Consider the following 16318-nt stretch of genomic DNA (forward strand, 5'->3'; position numbering starts at 1 on the left):
CGGCCTCGCAGAAGCACCCAGGGCCTCTAGAGATTGTAATTCTCGTCGGAATACGGATCTGGAGCCTTACTTAGATCCTTGCGTTTGAGAACATACTCAAACACGGGAGGATGAAACCACCACCAGGGTAGGAGTATAAAACAGGAGTGCAAATGAATTTAAACCCAGTAAGTCCATTTCAAGCATAATCGAATACTTTTTCATTTATAGAGTTCATGCCATATAAAATACGGATTTAAAAAAATATTTATTTATTTATTTTAGAGAGAGAGCACAGGTGAGGGGAGGGTCAGAGAGAATCTCAAGCAGACTCCCGCTGAACCCGGAGCCAGTGGTGCAGCTTGCTCTTGGGATCCTGAGATCATCATGACCTGAGCGGAAATCAAGAGTCAGAGGCTTAACCCACTGAGCCTCCCAGGGGCCCCTAATATTATGGATTTTTTTTTTTTTTTTTAGGGGAAGGGGGATATATTGTGTTGTAGGAGCAATTTTATGACTGAGAAAATTATTTAAAATGACACTTTAGTACCTATAATCTGCTGGACATTGCTGGTTGCTAAAGGATGTAAAGATAAAGCCGGGCAGTTCCTGCTATTGAGCTGAAATTTATTGTCATGACACCACTTACATTGTGGAAATCTGTTCCTACACATCTCATTTTAAGTGTGTGCATTCAGTCAATTCATTTAGAAAGAAGAACGTCTTGTTAACATTAAGTCTGAATCTTGTGGCTTATGCCACGTTTTATTTGAAATTAACTTGTGTGCCTGGGTTAAAATTAAGTGATAATTACAGCATATCTGAGCTTTTTCAGAAAGTTGATTGCTGACAATGTAAGAAGAGGAGGCAAATGAGTTTCAGATATAGTACCCAAAGTTTTAACCCAGAGTACTTTTTCTTTGAAAAGTAGTTTTTTTTTTTTTTTAACTACTGAGTACTTTTTAAAAACACACAATTCTAAATTTAAGTAACATGCCAAGACAACTTAACATCCTTTTCTTTGGTACAACATCTAATTAACTGTGAAGTAGGATTAAATAGTAGTGTCCATCTTATTTGACTACCTGTATATATGGTCTTCCTGCACAAATTATGTGCTCACTTTATTTTTGTCTCACTCTGTTCAGTACAGGCAAATAATTGGATTACCTCAGCAAGCTGACTGGCCAGTATCAGTCACACCAGATAATTGGGTAGAGTTAATGTCACTTCAGTATGTTAAGGGAAGTGTCATAGAAAGAGGGATTGTTAGAGCTAAAACATGAAAGATGACAAAGTTTGTTATGTGACCAAGCTAAGGGAAGGGCACTTTATAGTTGGCTAAGGAGAGCATGAAAATAGGAAGTCCAAGAGAATGGAGAAGAGTTAGAGATAAGGTTTGAAATAATTTATCTAAACAAGCTGAAAGTTCACCTAAGAGATAGGCACATATCTGCTTTCTTTCTTTCTTTTTTTTTAAGGATTTTATCTATTTGAGAGAGAGTGTGAGCAAGCACAAGTTGGGGGTAGGGGCAGGAGAGAAGCAGACTCTCCACTGAGCAGGGAGTCCAGGGAGCCCAGGACCCTGAGATCATGACCAGAGGTGAAGGCAATTGCTTAACTGACAGAGCCACCCAGGCATCATACATCTCTTTCTAGATATTAAACTAAAGTTTTTCTTTTTCAACTTTTGGAGCACAAATTTTAAAAGCCTAAGCAGCAATCTGAAGACTAATTGCTTATATTAGATTCAACTCATTCTAAAGGACATTAGGAAGAGAGTAGGGAGCAGGAATAAACAAATGGAGTATTTACTTCCAGTAGTCTTGAGGGCAGGGACCTTGTCTGTCTGGTTCATCCTAGCTTGCTCAGTGTCTTTTAGTGAATATTAATATAGTATTTTTTGGATTAAAGTATCAAGTAAAAAATGAATTTTTAAAAAAATCACATCTTTTGGGGCACCTGGGTGGCTCAGTCGTTAAGTGTCTGCTTTTGGCTTGGGTCATGATCCCAGGATTCTAGGATGGAGCCCCACATTAGGCTCCCAGCTTAGCCTGGAACCTGCTTCTCCCTCTCCCTCTACTGCTCCCTCTGCTTGTGCTCGCTCTCTGTCAAATAAATAAATAAAATCTTTAAAAAAAATAATCACATCTTATTTCCTTTTTTGTTATTAAAATCATGCTTTGGTAATCATATTTACAAATAAATCTTTGTGTGAGCCTCTATTGTCAGGATACAGAGAATTTTTATAGCCCTTTATATATCTGGTTTAGATCCCATAACCAGTATAAAACAGTGCAGTGGCACCTGGGTGGCTCAGTTAGGCGTCCAACTCCTGATTTCAGTTCAGGTCATGACCTCTGGGTCCTCTGTGCTCAGCGCACCGGGCTCTGTGCTCAGTGCTTGGCCCGCTCCCTCTGCTCTTCATCCCCCCCACCCCAGCTCATGCTCTTGTGCTCTCTCTCTCAAATAAATAAATAAAATCTTAAAAAACAACAACAACAAAAACCCAGTGCAAATAAACTATAATGTATGCTTAGGTATAACTTGAGCAATGAAAATAAAAATGAGAATTCCTCTTCTAGGCTTTACATATCTTTATTTTGTTTACAGTTTGCTTCAATTTAGGGTCAAGGACTTCTACAGAAATATTTTAGGGGGTCCATGTAGGGGAAAGACTTCTGCAGAGATATTCATGTACATTTTGTAAAATAGTCATGACAGTAATTTCCTTGTAAAAAAGTTTTTAATAACATACTCAGAATACAATATTTGTTTAATACACATTATAAAATCATTAATTTTAGAAAGTTTCCTACTGTCTAAATACCTACAGAATCCCATATTCTGGCATAAAGATGAACTATTTTCTCTATTATACCAAAATTAAAATTTACCCGTATTCTAACATTGAGAAATGAGATAAAATACCAACATTATATAAAGTCTACCTAGAAAAGATCTACAGTGACTTCATAGATTATCTTAACTATACACATATATAAAATTTTTTATTTTAGTTTTTTGAAACAGATGACTTGTCCTACTTTAATAACATGATTCATATGTTGGATAACGGATTGCAATGTGGAGGGCAGAGCAGAGGATTTGAAGGCTGAAGACCATTGTTCAATCTAGGATTGAACTTCCTAGATTGCTGGCATTTCTATCCTTTGTGCCAGTTGGCACATATCAAACATCTAAATAAATAAATAAATAACATTAACAAGGATCTCTTCATCTGTAAATTGGAGATAACGCCACCTATCACACAGAAAATATTTGTAAAGCACAAGAGATCAAATGGATGCCATAGTGCTTTGTTAACCTTAAGACTCTGAGCTAAATTATTCGTAAAAATCTGTTAGTAGAATTTGTTATTTTATAAAAATATCAAATGTCAAATAACCTTGAGTACTTGGCTTTGATACAGTAGTTTATTTAGTTATGTTTTCCTGTTAAAATGATACCATTAACAACTAATTTGTTCAGTGTTCATTTTCAAGGGGAAAAATGTCTTACAACTCATTAAAAGAACACTGTATATAATTCAGGTCAATTCTGATGTCCTTCTGTCTCCTTTGGTAAGTCGTAAGAAGAAATCTGTTTTTTTCAAGGGAAAAGTTTTTTGGAAAAAGATCTAAAGTTTATATGCTTATTAAATTCCAATTCAACAGCATTTACCAAAGCACTTCACATAGATTTCTTTTATAGCATTTATCATATTGTATTACAAATATATTTTTTTCTCTCAGAAGACTTTTGAGGAACTTAAGGGCAGATAATCATGTCATCGTTGTATCAAGTCATTAGCCTTTGGCTGGTTCTTCATAGAGGTTAGTGCCTAGCAAGCAGAGAATGAATAATAGACATAGAATGAACAGAGGATATGTGTTGGGTCCAGCAAAAGAAAAAGAGCTATTCTAATTTTGATTTTTTTTTTAAAGATTTATTTATTTATTTGAGAGAGAGAGAGAGAGAGCGTGAGAGGGGAGAGGGTCAGAGGGAGAAGCAGACTCCCTGCTGAGCAGGGAGCCCGATGAAAGACTCGATCCTGGGACTCCAGGATCATGACCTGAGCTGAAGGCAGTCGCTTAACCAACTGAGCCACCCAGGCGCCCAATTCTAATTTTGATTATTTTTATGGTAGATGGTCAAAGTGATAAGTTTATCAACAACTGAAAACAGGATTTAAAAAGATTTAGGTTTTTCTCTATGAATGAGACTAGTTTTAAGGTAGACAGATGTATGAATGTTAATCCAACAACCTGATGCAGGGAGAATTTGGAGCATGTTATCAGGACAGTAACATGAAAATGACATGGAGAAAACACCAAAAAAAATGTACTTTAAAATTACTGAGTGGTAGTTTATTCAGTAGTCTCAAATAATAATGAATGAAGTCTAGTTAACTTGGCCAAAAGCTTGTATTTTGTTTTATTTTTGTGATTTTTAAAATGTTATATTGATATCAAAATAAAATTGTAGATGGGAACTAGCCTGCATTAATCAGTATTTTGTTTTATATTGGGAAGTGGTGATGAACCACATGAGAGTTTATACTTGGAAAACACAGTTTATGTTTAGATGATTATTTGCCCAGCTTATTTTGAGGTATAAAGCTATGGTCAGTAAGTGAAGAGATATTTGAAACCATATTAGGAAAAAAAACATGGAATGACAATTTCAAGGAGCTGTGTCCAATATTTAAGATAAAATGACTAACAAGGTTTATAATATTCACAAAAGGATTTTCATAGATTTTTAAGCGCCTCATGATAACCAACATAGACTTTTCTTACCTTTGCCTTTGTAAATCTAGTTGCTTGGGAGCCATTCCTTACTGAAAGAAAGGGTGCTAATACTGTAAAAAGACTATTGCTACAATCCAAGCAAATGTCACCAAAACCAAACCAAACCAAAACAAAACCCAACCCAACTCCCTCCCCAAAATTACTTTATAAAATAAAATAGCCGTTACCTACAGGAAAAATTATAACAATTACGGTTAGGTATATGCATGCTACTTTCATATGGTAGTGTCAGAAGCTTGAACTAAGATTGAATAACTTGATTACACATTAATAAAGTTAATGTGATTTGCCCAAAGTTGTTTGAAGGAAAGGATTCTTACTAAAATTAAAAATTTGTCTGGTGATATTTAGTTCAAGTGGCAGCTATCATAGTTCTCATATTCTATTTTGTAAAATAATTAGCATTTTCATAACTTTATCAGACACATGTATTTTTATAGAAAATACATTTCACTTCCCTTATGCAGTACAGTTGCTAAAAAAGGAGATAAAAGCAAGCTGATATGTACAATAAATTGATTCCATTTTAAGGTATAAGTTGTGAAGATATAATATGGTAGGTACTTTTCTGTGATTAAATCCTAATGTGGGCTTATGGGAGAAAAAAAAGCTTACATGTTTTGGTATCAACATACATGCGGGGGTAGAGGAGGTATTCCTAACATGGAACTTTGTATCACATTGCCTAATTAATGCATCAATTTTGGAATTGAAAATGTAATATTTTTATTATGAGAAAAAATTAGTATAAATTTATCCTTTTAACTAAGGTAAAAGCTAAATCACAATGTCTACATTATTTCACAACATATAACTGGCTACCAGTTTTTCTTTTTTAAAGATTTTATTTATTTATTTGACAGAGAGAGACACAGCGAGAGAGGGAACACAGCAGGGGGAGTGGGAGAGGGAGAAGCATGCTTCCTGCTGAGCAGGAAGCCTGATGTGGGGCACGAACCCAGGACCCTGGGATCACGACCTGAGCTGAAGGCAGATGCTTAATGACTGAGCCACCCAGGCACCCCCTGGCTACCAGTTTTTCTAGTCTGAGATACTTGAGACCTTACCTTGCTTGGATGACTCAAGAGTACTTCACATTCAAAATATTATTTTCAAAATATTTTATAATCTATCTTAAAAGCTAATATTTTCATGAAGGAGGCCTTGACTTTTGTCACTTTTGGTGAGTAAATACAGAAAGTTTAAATAACACAACTTGCCTTGTACACCTCAGATTTTTTTCCTATAAAATTTCCAAATCACAGTGCCAATAATAATTCAATTAACACAAAACCCAGCAGTTTTAAAGTCATATTTAATGTTGGCTAATTCTTACTTAGCATCCTATTTAGAATGTAATATCCCAACACTGGTACATTAAAAAAAATTTTCCTTCTAATAGAACTTAAACATATTGTCACAGACAGTTCTTTAAAAGTAGTTTTAAAAGACAAAAACGCAAAACACCTTGCAAACATACAACTTTCTAGCAAAATTTTTAAGTACATAATTCTTATGTAAGGCACTTCCATTCTTTTTCAAATATAAGTTTCATAGAAAGTTTCCATTTTTTTATAATCTAGTCTTCGTAAGTTATACAGTAATAATGTTACTTCAAGTAGAACTTTATTAAATACCCAATTTTGGCATAATTTCCTTAAATATCTTTACCTTTGAATAGAATGAAGGATGGGCATCAAGTTCTTTGTGGGCTAATCTTAAAAGGAATGTTTTATAGAATTGGTAATGTTTTATCTTGTTGATCAGGTTCAAGAATCTTGAAATCTTCCAAAGGAAGACTGCTTAAGGCAGTTGGTAAAATGTGTTCTGATGTGCCTTTAGGTAATATGTTATTTGCTTCCAGATTCTTCACCAAGCAAGTGGCTTTGATCCATCTTCGTGTTGCTCTGCGTTCTTTTTGTAAGCAAGTTTTCATTTTCTTTCTTAAGCTTGCTATTTCTTTTTCCAGTTTAATTATCCTCTTTTTTGCCTCCATAGGATTCCTAAAAGCATAACTATGTTCAAGTAGTACTTGCTGACTACTAATGTTTGATTTTAAATTAGATGGTCCTGTTGGGGTACAATTGTTGTTTTTCTTCAAAAGATTCCTTGACTTGAGTTTCTAAGCCAAATAAAATTAGAGGGTTGAACATAAATTATGGAATATCACAAATAAGTAAATTTTGCCCAGTTTTGTACAAAAGTAATTAAGCTGCTCTTTTAAAAACTGATTTTAAAAGTTTGAAAGGAAACATCAGCTGCCCATCTCATGTAATCGTGGATTCAAGTTTCTCAACTTGTTGAATTAGCTCCAGCCACCTTATTTCGTTTTGTCTTTTCTCTTCAGAGGGATACAAACATTGTTTGAAAATAGACAATGGACTTCCAAGGTCTCTTTCAAGTTATTGAGTATGATTTTAGGGAGACTTTAAAAATCTTTTGCAATTTTCTCACTAAGGCCAATATAATGTATTTTTAGACATTTGGTTTATCTCTGATACTGATTTAATCTCTTTTTTAGGTAAACACTATTCTTTCAATTGATAATATTTCAAACCTGGGGTTCTACTTAATAAAAAATTATTTCCAAGTATCAAGCTCCTGAATAGATTTACTTATTAAATGTTCACAGTTACATCTTCCATTCAAGGATTTAAAATCTGGCCAGGAACTTTATACCCAAATCTGAAGACCCTGAGGACTTTATTTCCTCTTTATCTCTTTTTTTTTTTTTCCTCTTTATCTCTTTTATTCAATTAGTCATCAAGTCCAATTAATTCTACCTCCTAAATATCTCTGTCATGAATCCTTTCCTCTCCCCATCATTCTTAATGCTACTGCCCACATCAGGCATGTTATCATATCTGGCTTGAATATACTAAAAAATTCTTTAATCATGTCCACCTCATTCTGAGCCTCACTAATTCATATTCTGCCACCAGAATAGTTTTTCTAACAGATTTGATGTTTCTGTAACTGGCTAACTTCCTCTTTGCCTCATTATCTAAAGATAAAAAATCTTTACATAGCAAACTTAACAATTTAGGATCTCACCCCATTTTGCCATTCACCATCTTGATTTATACTCCCATAATATTAAATCACTTTCAGTTCCCAGATTATGTCATAACTTCATAAGTTCGTTTCTTTTATTGAGTCAACATTTATTAAAAACACAGGAATTCATTTGTGGACAAATAAATTTTCCTCTCTGATCAGATTTTTCCCAACTAGATAAAATATTGTTTAATACATTCATCATGTACCTAATTCTCTCCTTTCTTTTACATATCACTTGCTAACATTTGATTATTTTCTACTTAACCCTCAACCCATTGACTTTTGTTCTCCTCATGTTATCGTAATTGTCCTGTGCAAGGTTAAGAACCCACTCCTGAGTTCCAAACTCCAAGCTCAAACTCCAGCCTAAATGCCTGAGCTCTATGAAGTTTTCTGTGATGCCCTCCTCTGAACTTATATTCTTTGGTGTAACTCTGGTATTCTTAAAGCTCTTCACACACATTTTGAATGTTATCTTAAAATCAAAAGCAGAATGATGCTAGAGGTTTCATTACTCATGATTTCTGTTTTACCATTGGTTCAATTATTGATAGTAACTGGAAGTAATGTAAAATTCCAATATATAAAATCAGTTTGGATTGGGGAAAGAATACTGGAGTCAGGAGACCTGAGCTCTAATTGTAGTCTATACCTTTACTGCACAAGAGGAAGTTTTGTGACTTTCTTGAGGCATATCATTATATATGAATTCCGATATATTCTGAATTGTTCTAATTTGTAAACAAAAAAGAATAGGTACCAAAAATGGTAAAAATGGGTAAAAGAAAAGTAATGTTACCTACCATAGACTTTAAATGGGTACAAAAATCAAAAATGGTTGGAACAGCATCCATTTTAAGTCGTCGAGTTTGTCCTGTTAAGTCAAAACAGGAGGCTTCAAAGTGCTTTGAACAAAGAAAAGTGTGTTTTCCTGGCACAAAATTTTTGCGCCTAAGCAGGCGAACCCATTCTTTTCTTCTTTTAGGATCCAAAGGAAACCTTTAAAAAAAAAAAAGAAAAAAAAGGCAACTCATATTCCAGCAATCACACTTCTGGTTGCACCTTAATGGTTAAAAGAAATTTTAAAAGATGATGATTTAAAGTGCCTTCCATCTACATACAAAATTTTAATATCCAGACACTGGAACAAAAACCAATTCATGCTATTTTTTTTTTTAAGATTTTATTTATTTATTTGAGACAGAGAGAATGAGAGACAGAGAGCATGAGAGGGAGGAGGGTCAGAGGGAGAAGCAGACTCCCCGCCGAGCAGGGAGCCCGATGCGGGACTCGATCCCGCGACTCCAGGATCATGACCTGAGCCGAAGGCAGTCGCTTAACCAACTGAGCCACCCAGGCGCCCTCATGCTATTTTTTATAAGTTGCAAAAAAATTAATGAAAAACTGACTTAAGTGCTTTTAATTTTCAGGGTTTTAAAGAGACCTTTCTTCCCAACCTAGTTCTTAACATGGGCAGTAAAAATAAACAAGACTATACTGATCTAGATCAAGGTTACGTAAAACCATTATAAGCACGAGTAATTCACAATGCTATGATCTCCTGATGTATGTACATGGTCAAGACAAATCAAAAATCTGCAGATTAAATTTTATCAGGGAAAACTTAGACAGATTCTGGTATTCCTTCCTCTGTGTTCCTTCACTGTGACAATTAACACATTCTTTTGTAGTTTTTCCACTTTAATAAATTTCCAGTGAAATAAAAGTAGATTGTAAGTTTCTTAAGGTGAGGGATCATTATATCATCTATTTTAGCACAGTGCCTTGCAAACAGTAGGGGCTCAACTGTTCATATCAATGAAGCAAATTGGTTTGCTTCATTGATATGAAACAATATATAAATTAACAATTCACTGTATTAATTCCATGTAAACTGCACATATTTTTAAAAAATGAACTCTTAAGCTATGTAGTGTAGTAGAAAGCATAATTATTACAAAGTGTAAAATGCTGCTGACAAGCTCAGCACGAATGTTATTCCTTTCATATTTATCTTAAATACAAAATATACTGATATGTACCAGTGTATACCTGTTAAGGAAGAGAAAAATATAAGGGACTGCCCCAAAATTCTAGTGGTAAGTATGCTGACTTGAAAACATAAGAAATCAACATTCACATGTATTAAGTTTGAGTTGAGCTCTTCTTTAGTTTGATTACTTTATCCTTTAAGTATTAATTATGAACTAACTCATGTTTAAAAAGAACCATTAAAATCATGTTAAAAGATCATATGGCTCAGAAACACCCAAGTGAAGCTTTACTAGGTAACAACAGCTTTGGCTAGATCAGATACAGTAGGTTTGCTCAAATTACCAGCAGTGAGGGGCACAAAAAAATGAAAAACCAGATTAACTGGTAGGCACCCTCCCATCTCCTGTCCCTATCACACCACCTAAACATACCCTAATCTGAAAATATTAACATTTGTATGTCACTCTACAGTTCATGTTTTCATGTATGTAAGTTTTTTCTATTTCATTAGAAACCTCTGATGGAGGATTTATCTACTCTGCCTAGCCTTTACCTGTTAATAATAATGTATTCTCATTTCAAAGATCTCTGTTCCAGTATTTAATGGTTTGGATGTTTCCTATGGCCTCAGCTAAAAGTCAAGCTTTGGCTTACAAGCACATTTCTTGTTTGGCCCTCAATAAAGGTGCAGAACAAATAAGTATCATTGTATTATCATTACTGTAAGAATCTTCAGATATATGAAGACTGTCAGATACTGTTTTTCAACCTTTTAATTTTTTTAGCTTTGTAGAAAACTTTGCAGAGACTTTTTTTAGATTTTTTATTTTTAAAAAAATTTTTTAATTAATTAATTTGACAGAGAGAGACACAACAAGAGAGGGAACGAACACAAGCAGGCGGAGTGGGAGAGAGAAGGAGGCTTCCTGTGAAGCAGGGAGCCTGATGCGGGGCCTGATCCCAGGACCCCGGGATCATGACCTGAGCTGAAGGCAGATACTTAACGACTGAGCCACCCAGGCGCCCCTGTTTTTTATTTTTTTAATTAATACGTAATGTATTATTTGTTTCAGGGGTACAGGTCTGTGATTCATCAGCCTTACACAACACCCAGCACTCGCCACAACACATCAAAATGTCCTCAATGTCCATCGAAAACTATTTTTTTTAAAAATAGGCTCCACGCCCAACGTGGGGCTTGAACTCAAGACCCCGAGATCAAGAGTCGCATGCTCTACTAATTGAGCCAGTCAGGTGTCCTAGCTCTTGTTAAAACTAGCTCCCTAATTATGAAACCAATGCCTAATTGAACCTTAACTTGAGCCAATTTTCCTTATTTTAAGATTCAATTTAGGAATCCCATATACCTAAGGAAATTCCATGGACTGGGCTAGATGTTTGTATATTATATAGAATATCATTGTATTCTAATTGTTTACTTTTCTATTCCTACCCCTAGATCTTGTTTCTCCTCGTTAGGAGCAGTGTTTTTCACTACTTCATCCTGTGAATTATGCGCTCAATGAACTTTCTCAGTGAATCAATGAATGAACAAACTAATGGGATTAGTTTGGCATTACTAATGTTTAATTACGTATTGAAATAGAATAAAAATAACCATTTTATATTTGATTTTAGACAATTCTTTTATACAGCATTAACCTTATGTTTTTCATGAGTTTGGATTTTTCTCAGCATATTCAAAGGGTGGGAGATGTAGCCCAGAAGCTGAATTTAAGTAATAATAAATCCTCCTGCAAATATTAAAAAATTAACATGGTGGTAACTGATGGATATATCTTGTCTACCAGTAATAGAACCAAGGTTTCAGAAACATTAGATGTTTTGGAAAATTAGTGTCTTAAATAATGCTATTTTGCTGGAGTATTAATAGCTGAATGCCTTTTATATTACAAGAGTGTCCTAGGCACTGAAGACATAGTGGTAAACAAAACTGACCTACCTTTATGGGATCTACTTTTTACATGAGGATATACTGTAATGGGAAGGGTAGAGAATCAAATGGCTTGATGCATTAAAAAAGTGTGGCTGAGAACATTGTCTCTGGAGTCAAATCAAGGTGCCAATCCTGGTTCCTTCTGTGTAATACCTGAATGATGTTAGGCATATTGTTTAGCTTTTTTAGGCTTCAGTTTTATCATCTATACAGTGGAGTAATAATGGTACCTAATATAGTTCCAGGGATTAAATGAGATAATGTAAGTAAATAATTCACCCAGTGCACAGTACACAGTAAATACTAAAGACTATTTATTAATATAAAAGTAATTACAGGTGCCATGAGTGTTATCAAAGGTTAAGTATACGGTGACAGGGAACCATAAAACAGGAAGAGCTAATCTAGTCAGGAGGTTTTAAGAGAGTAGGCATTACATAGAGAAGGTAGGGTGGGAGTAGTGAAGAGTGTTATGTATCTCGGGGACAGGGAAGAGTGTTATGATATGAAATGATGCTGGAGGGCCTTCTAAGTTAAAGAGTAATTTTGAACTCTTATCCAAAAATGGCATCGGTAGGCCATTAAAAGGCCTAATTTAGAGAGCTGATTATTAACATAAAAAATTTTTTTAAAAAGATTTTATTTATTTATTTGACAGAGAGAGACACTGAGAGAGGGAACACAAGCAGGGGGAGTGGGAGGGGGAAGCAGGCTTCCTGCAGAGCAGGGAGCCTGATTCGGGGCTCGATCCCAGGACACTGGGATCATGACCTGAGCCAAAGGCAGATAGATGCTTAACAACAGCCACCCAGGCGCCCAACATAAAATGTTTTAACTAGCTCTTAAACACAGCCATTATTAAAAATTATGTACATTTGAATTTAAATGAAGAACAAAGGTAATAAATACTGAAACCCATCATTTCTTAATTACTTTACTATTATCTATATTCTTAAAATTGTCTATTCTGCGTGTGGTACTGCACATTTCTTCCCGACTCTATGATTAGTGATGTCATATCAATTAACTTGAAACCAGCCATGGTAGAGTATTTATATCATGGAAGCTGGGCAAACGCTACAAATCAGTGCTTTCCCCTTTCCCTGGAGATCCTGTTGTTAAACCTTTAGCAACACACCATTGATTATAGAAGAGAGGTTAGGAGTGCATGAATGGAAGCAGTGAACCATTTAAGAGGCTGTTGTAATAATCCAATCAAGAGGAAATAGGGGAGAAGTCAAGGGAGGATGACCTCCCACTTTTGGGATGGATGGTGTTTTATTTACTGAGAAAGGGAATGGGGAGGGGTGGTAAGAGCAAGTTGATTAATGTAAAAATTTTGATATGTTGAACCTGAGCAACCGAAGAGAGACAAGGGAAATACTGAGACACCAACGAGTTAACTGAGACCACAGGAACAGCTGAAATCATTGTGATAAGAGTGGGAAGACCTAAGCCAGAGGGCAGAGAAAGGAAGAGGCTGTCAGAGAAAACTGAAGATCGACCGGTCAAAGAAGATGAAAAGCACAAAATTAGTGTCAAATAATTCAAAAGTGGAGTGTTTCAAGGAGGAAATGAAGACATGCCATGAAAAAGAAATACAAGAGTGATAATTTAGCGTAGGAAGAGCAGTTTCAGAAGATTATTGGGGGACTTAGACTGGAGTCAGCTAAGAGATAAGAAAAATGGAGATAGTTGAGTTTAGGGAGCCTAAGTTGTACACCGGGATAAAGAGTCTATCAACATCCTAGGAAAGAAGTTAGTCAAACATTGTATTTATGAAATAGGAATGTAATTTATTATAATGTTAAGATCTAAATTTCCATGAAAAGGTTAATTTGATAGGAGGTAAATGGTCAAGTATGCATATTACTGTACCACTGTGTATCTCTTAAACATTCAAGATTATCGGTGCCTTTGACTCCTCCCTCTCCTTCATCTTCCTCATCAAATTACCATACAGTAGTTTCTACTCAAACATTTCTTAAATCTGTTTACTTCTTTCCATCTCTGTCAGTATCACTCTAGTCTAGGTTACTGGTGGACTCTCCCTTGTTTTACTCCAAGTTTCTGTTTTTTCCCTACTCTCACCTCTTCTAATCTAGTGCTGATTGTGCCAGCAATGAAGTACATTGTTTAGCTCAGTTGACACTGCAGAATTTCCCTGTGAAAGAAATAGTAGGTAAATTAATATTGTGTAATAAGCTTGTATCTCATCAAATTCATCTCTTGATGCTTGACCAAAACTTTAAGTAACACCATTAATTCTCCACACTGCAGCCAGAGGGCTTTTTAAAATGCAAATCTAATCATGCCTTTCTTTTAAAAACCTTCATGTTTTCTCAAATACTCATTGGATAAAAGAGAGAATCTGTAAAGTAGCATACGGGACTAAATCTATGTCATCCTTTGGTATCATCTGAAAGTTCACATCCTTTGAGAAATGTTCTTTGACTTTACGAGGCTAAGTTAGGTATCCCGAGTGTCTCTTCTGTGACACTTAACCATAATTATGTCTTTCTCACTACCTACTAAATTCAAGGAGTGTAAGAGTTTTCCAGGGGTGGAGGGTGGGAGGGCCCCTGCGTGGCTCAGCAGGTTAAGCCCCAGATTCTAGATTTTGACTCAGGTCATGATCTCAGGGAAGTGAGATCCAACACAGAGTGGCGCTCCAGACGTGTGAGGGGGGTCTGCTCAGTCTTCTTCTCCCTTACCCTCCCCCGTTCACGCGTGCTAGAGCGCTCCCTCTCTCTCAAATAAATAAATAAATCTTAAAAAAAAAAAAATTTCCTGGATCGCTAGCACAATGTCAGGCAAATAATTTGATGGATCAATGAACGAAGCACTACATTTCCATGAAATATCTGAAAAACAAACATCACAAGGATTTTTTTTTAAGTAGCAGTTTTTAATAAGAGGTCACTTAGTAATTAGTAAGGAAAGGGTCAAGGATATAATTTTCCACATTCTAAGTTCGTACTAAGTTGTGAGATAATATAAAATCAGAACTATTGAGAGAGAGAGAGTGAGAGAGAGAGCGCAAGAGGGGGGTAGGGTTAGAGGGAGAAGCAGACTCCCCGCCGAGCAGGGAGCCCGATGTGGGACTCGATCCCGGGACTCCAGGATCAGCACCTGAGCCAAAGGCAGTCGCTTAACCAACTGAGCCATCCAGGCGCCCTAACTTTTTTTTCAACGCTTCTTTTCTTCAGGCACATGGCAGGCACTTGCACAGAAGGTAAACATTTACCGAGTACTTAACTACATTTCATGCAGTGTTCACAATGTTTTCAAGAGTTCTGACTTGACAGAACTAAAGACTTTTGATTGCTCTTCCAGCAAACGGAGGGAAAACAAAACCTAAGTTCTCTTCATTACTCTATTCCGGTAAGAACAGAAAGCTTACCTTTTGCACTTTCATTAACATCTCTTAATTCCACGGATATCAATGATGACTCAACTCCTCCGCAGTAACTGTTTGTGATTATCAGAAATCTAAATGCTTCCCATGTCAATTTAGCTAGTGAGAATTTCCTAATTTTAATGGGAGCACAGCAGGCTTTTAAGGGATTGCTGACTTGAATAGGAAGGTTTCGCTTCCTTTTAAGGGATCATTCATGTCAAGAGCCAGTCTAACATTAAAACAAAATTAAGATATTCTTTTACTTTTTCTCTAAGGAGTAACCACCATACAGAACTTGGATTTCTTTTACAAAGTGAGTTAATCTTCCCCGAAGAAGAAAAAAATTGGACAGATTTGAGAAACACACACAAAGGGCAGAACTGATGCTTCCCTGCTATACTAGCTAGGTAGTGAAGTCATTAGAATTAGTAGAATCCTCTTGCCTTCCACACAAGCGACACTCAATCTAGGAGCTCCCGTTTCCGTCACCCCCTCTCCCTGCCCATGTTACCTGTGGAAGCTGATGTTAATGTGCTTGTTGTAGGTGGTAGCACAGCCCGCCGCGGCGCAATTGGTCGGCATTTCCCTTTCCCCCTCATTCGGTGCTGTCTTAAGCCTGTTCTGAGGCGCTGGCTGCTACGCTTCCTCCGGGCAAAGGCTAGGCAATCGAGGCAGGGGACGGGCCCACCGAGAGGAGTCGTGGATGCGGAGTGGGAAAAACGGGTTTGTATATTGGGGGGTGGGGGGGGGTGTCAACCTTCCCTGTCTCTTTATTAATATGGCGGACTTGAGCCAGCAAAGCAGACAGTCCTGGAGCTCCGGTCGCCTACGTTTACCTTCACCAACATGGCGGACACAAGCCGCCCCCTCCGGGCCCCCAAAAGGGAGTAGGGCTACTGCGTCTCTTTGGCAGCAGTCCTCGGAGCAATTAAAAAGGTGTCTCTCCCCCTCCCCCCTCACTATGAAACTCCTGCGGCCAAGATTAAGAACGGGCCCGCCCACCCCGCCACGCACCCAGCTATCCCAATCCGGAGTCCGGGGTGGGTGTGAGATAGAGGTTGGAAGGACAAACCCGAAGACAGAAAAGAAAGACTACAAGTCCCACCAAGAATC

The 16318-nt window shown here is 36.6% G+C and overlaps 1 protein-coding gene across 1 annotated transcript; it reads right to left on the minus strand.

Moving 5' to 3' along the window:
* Positions 1-6342: 6342 nt before the first annotated feature.
* Positions 6343-16235, minus strand: THAP2 (THAP domain containing 2). Its single transcript, XM_045872955.3, has 3 exons — positions 15717-16235; positions 8657-8852; positions 6343-6915 (listed from the first exon to the last, which is right to left on the minus strand). Exons 1-3 carry the CDS (start codon positions 15785-15787, stop codon positions 6526-6528), a joined length of 657 nt encoding a protein of 218 aa, XP_045728911.1. The 5' UTR covers positions 15788-16235; the 3' UTR covers positions 6343-6525.
* Positions 16236-16318: the final 83 nt, after the last annotated feature.

Source organism: Mirounga angustirostris, unplaced genomic scaffold, assembly GCF_029215605.1.
Source record: "Mirounga angustirostris isolate CCGP_5_RB_7025 unplaced genomic scaffold, mMirAng1.0.hap1 SCAF_5, whole genome shotgun sequence".
NCBI classification, from domain to species: domain Eukaryota; kingdom Metazoa; phylum Chordata; class Mammalia; order Carnivora; family Phocidae; genus Mirounga; species Mirounga angustirostris.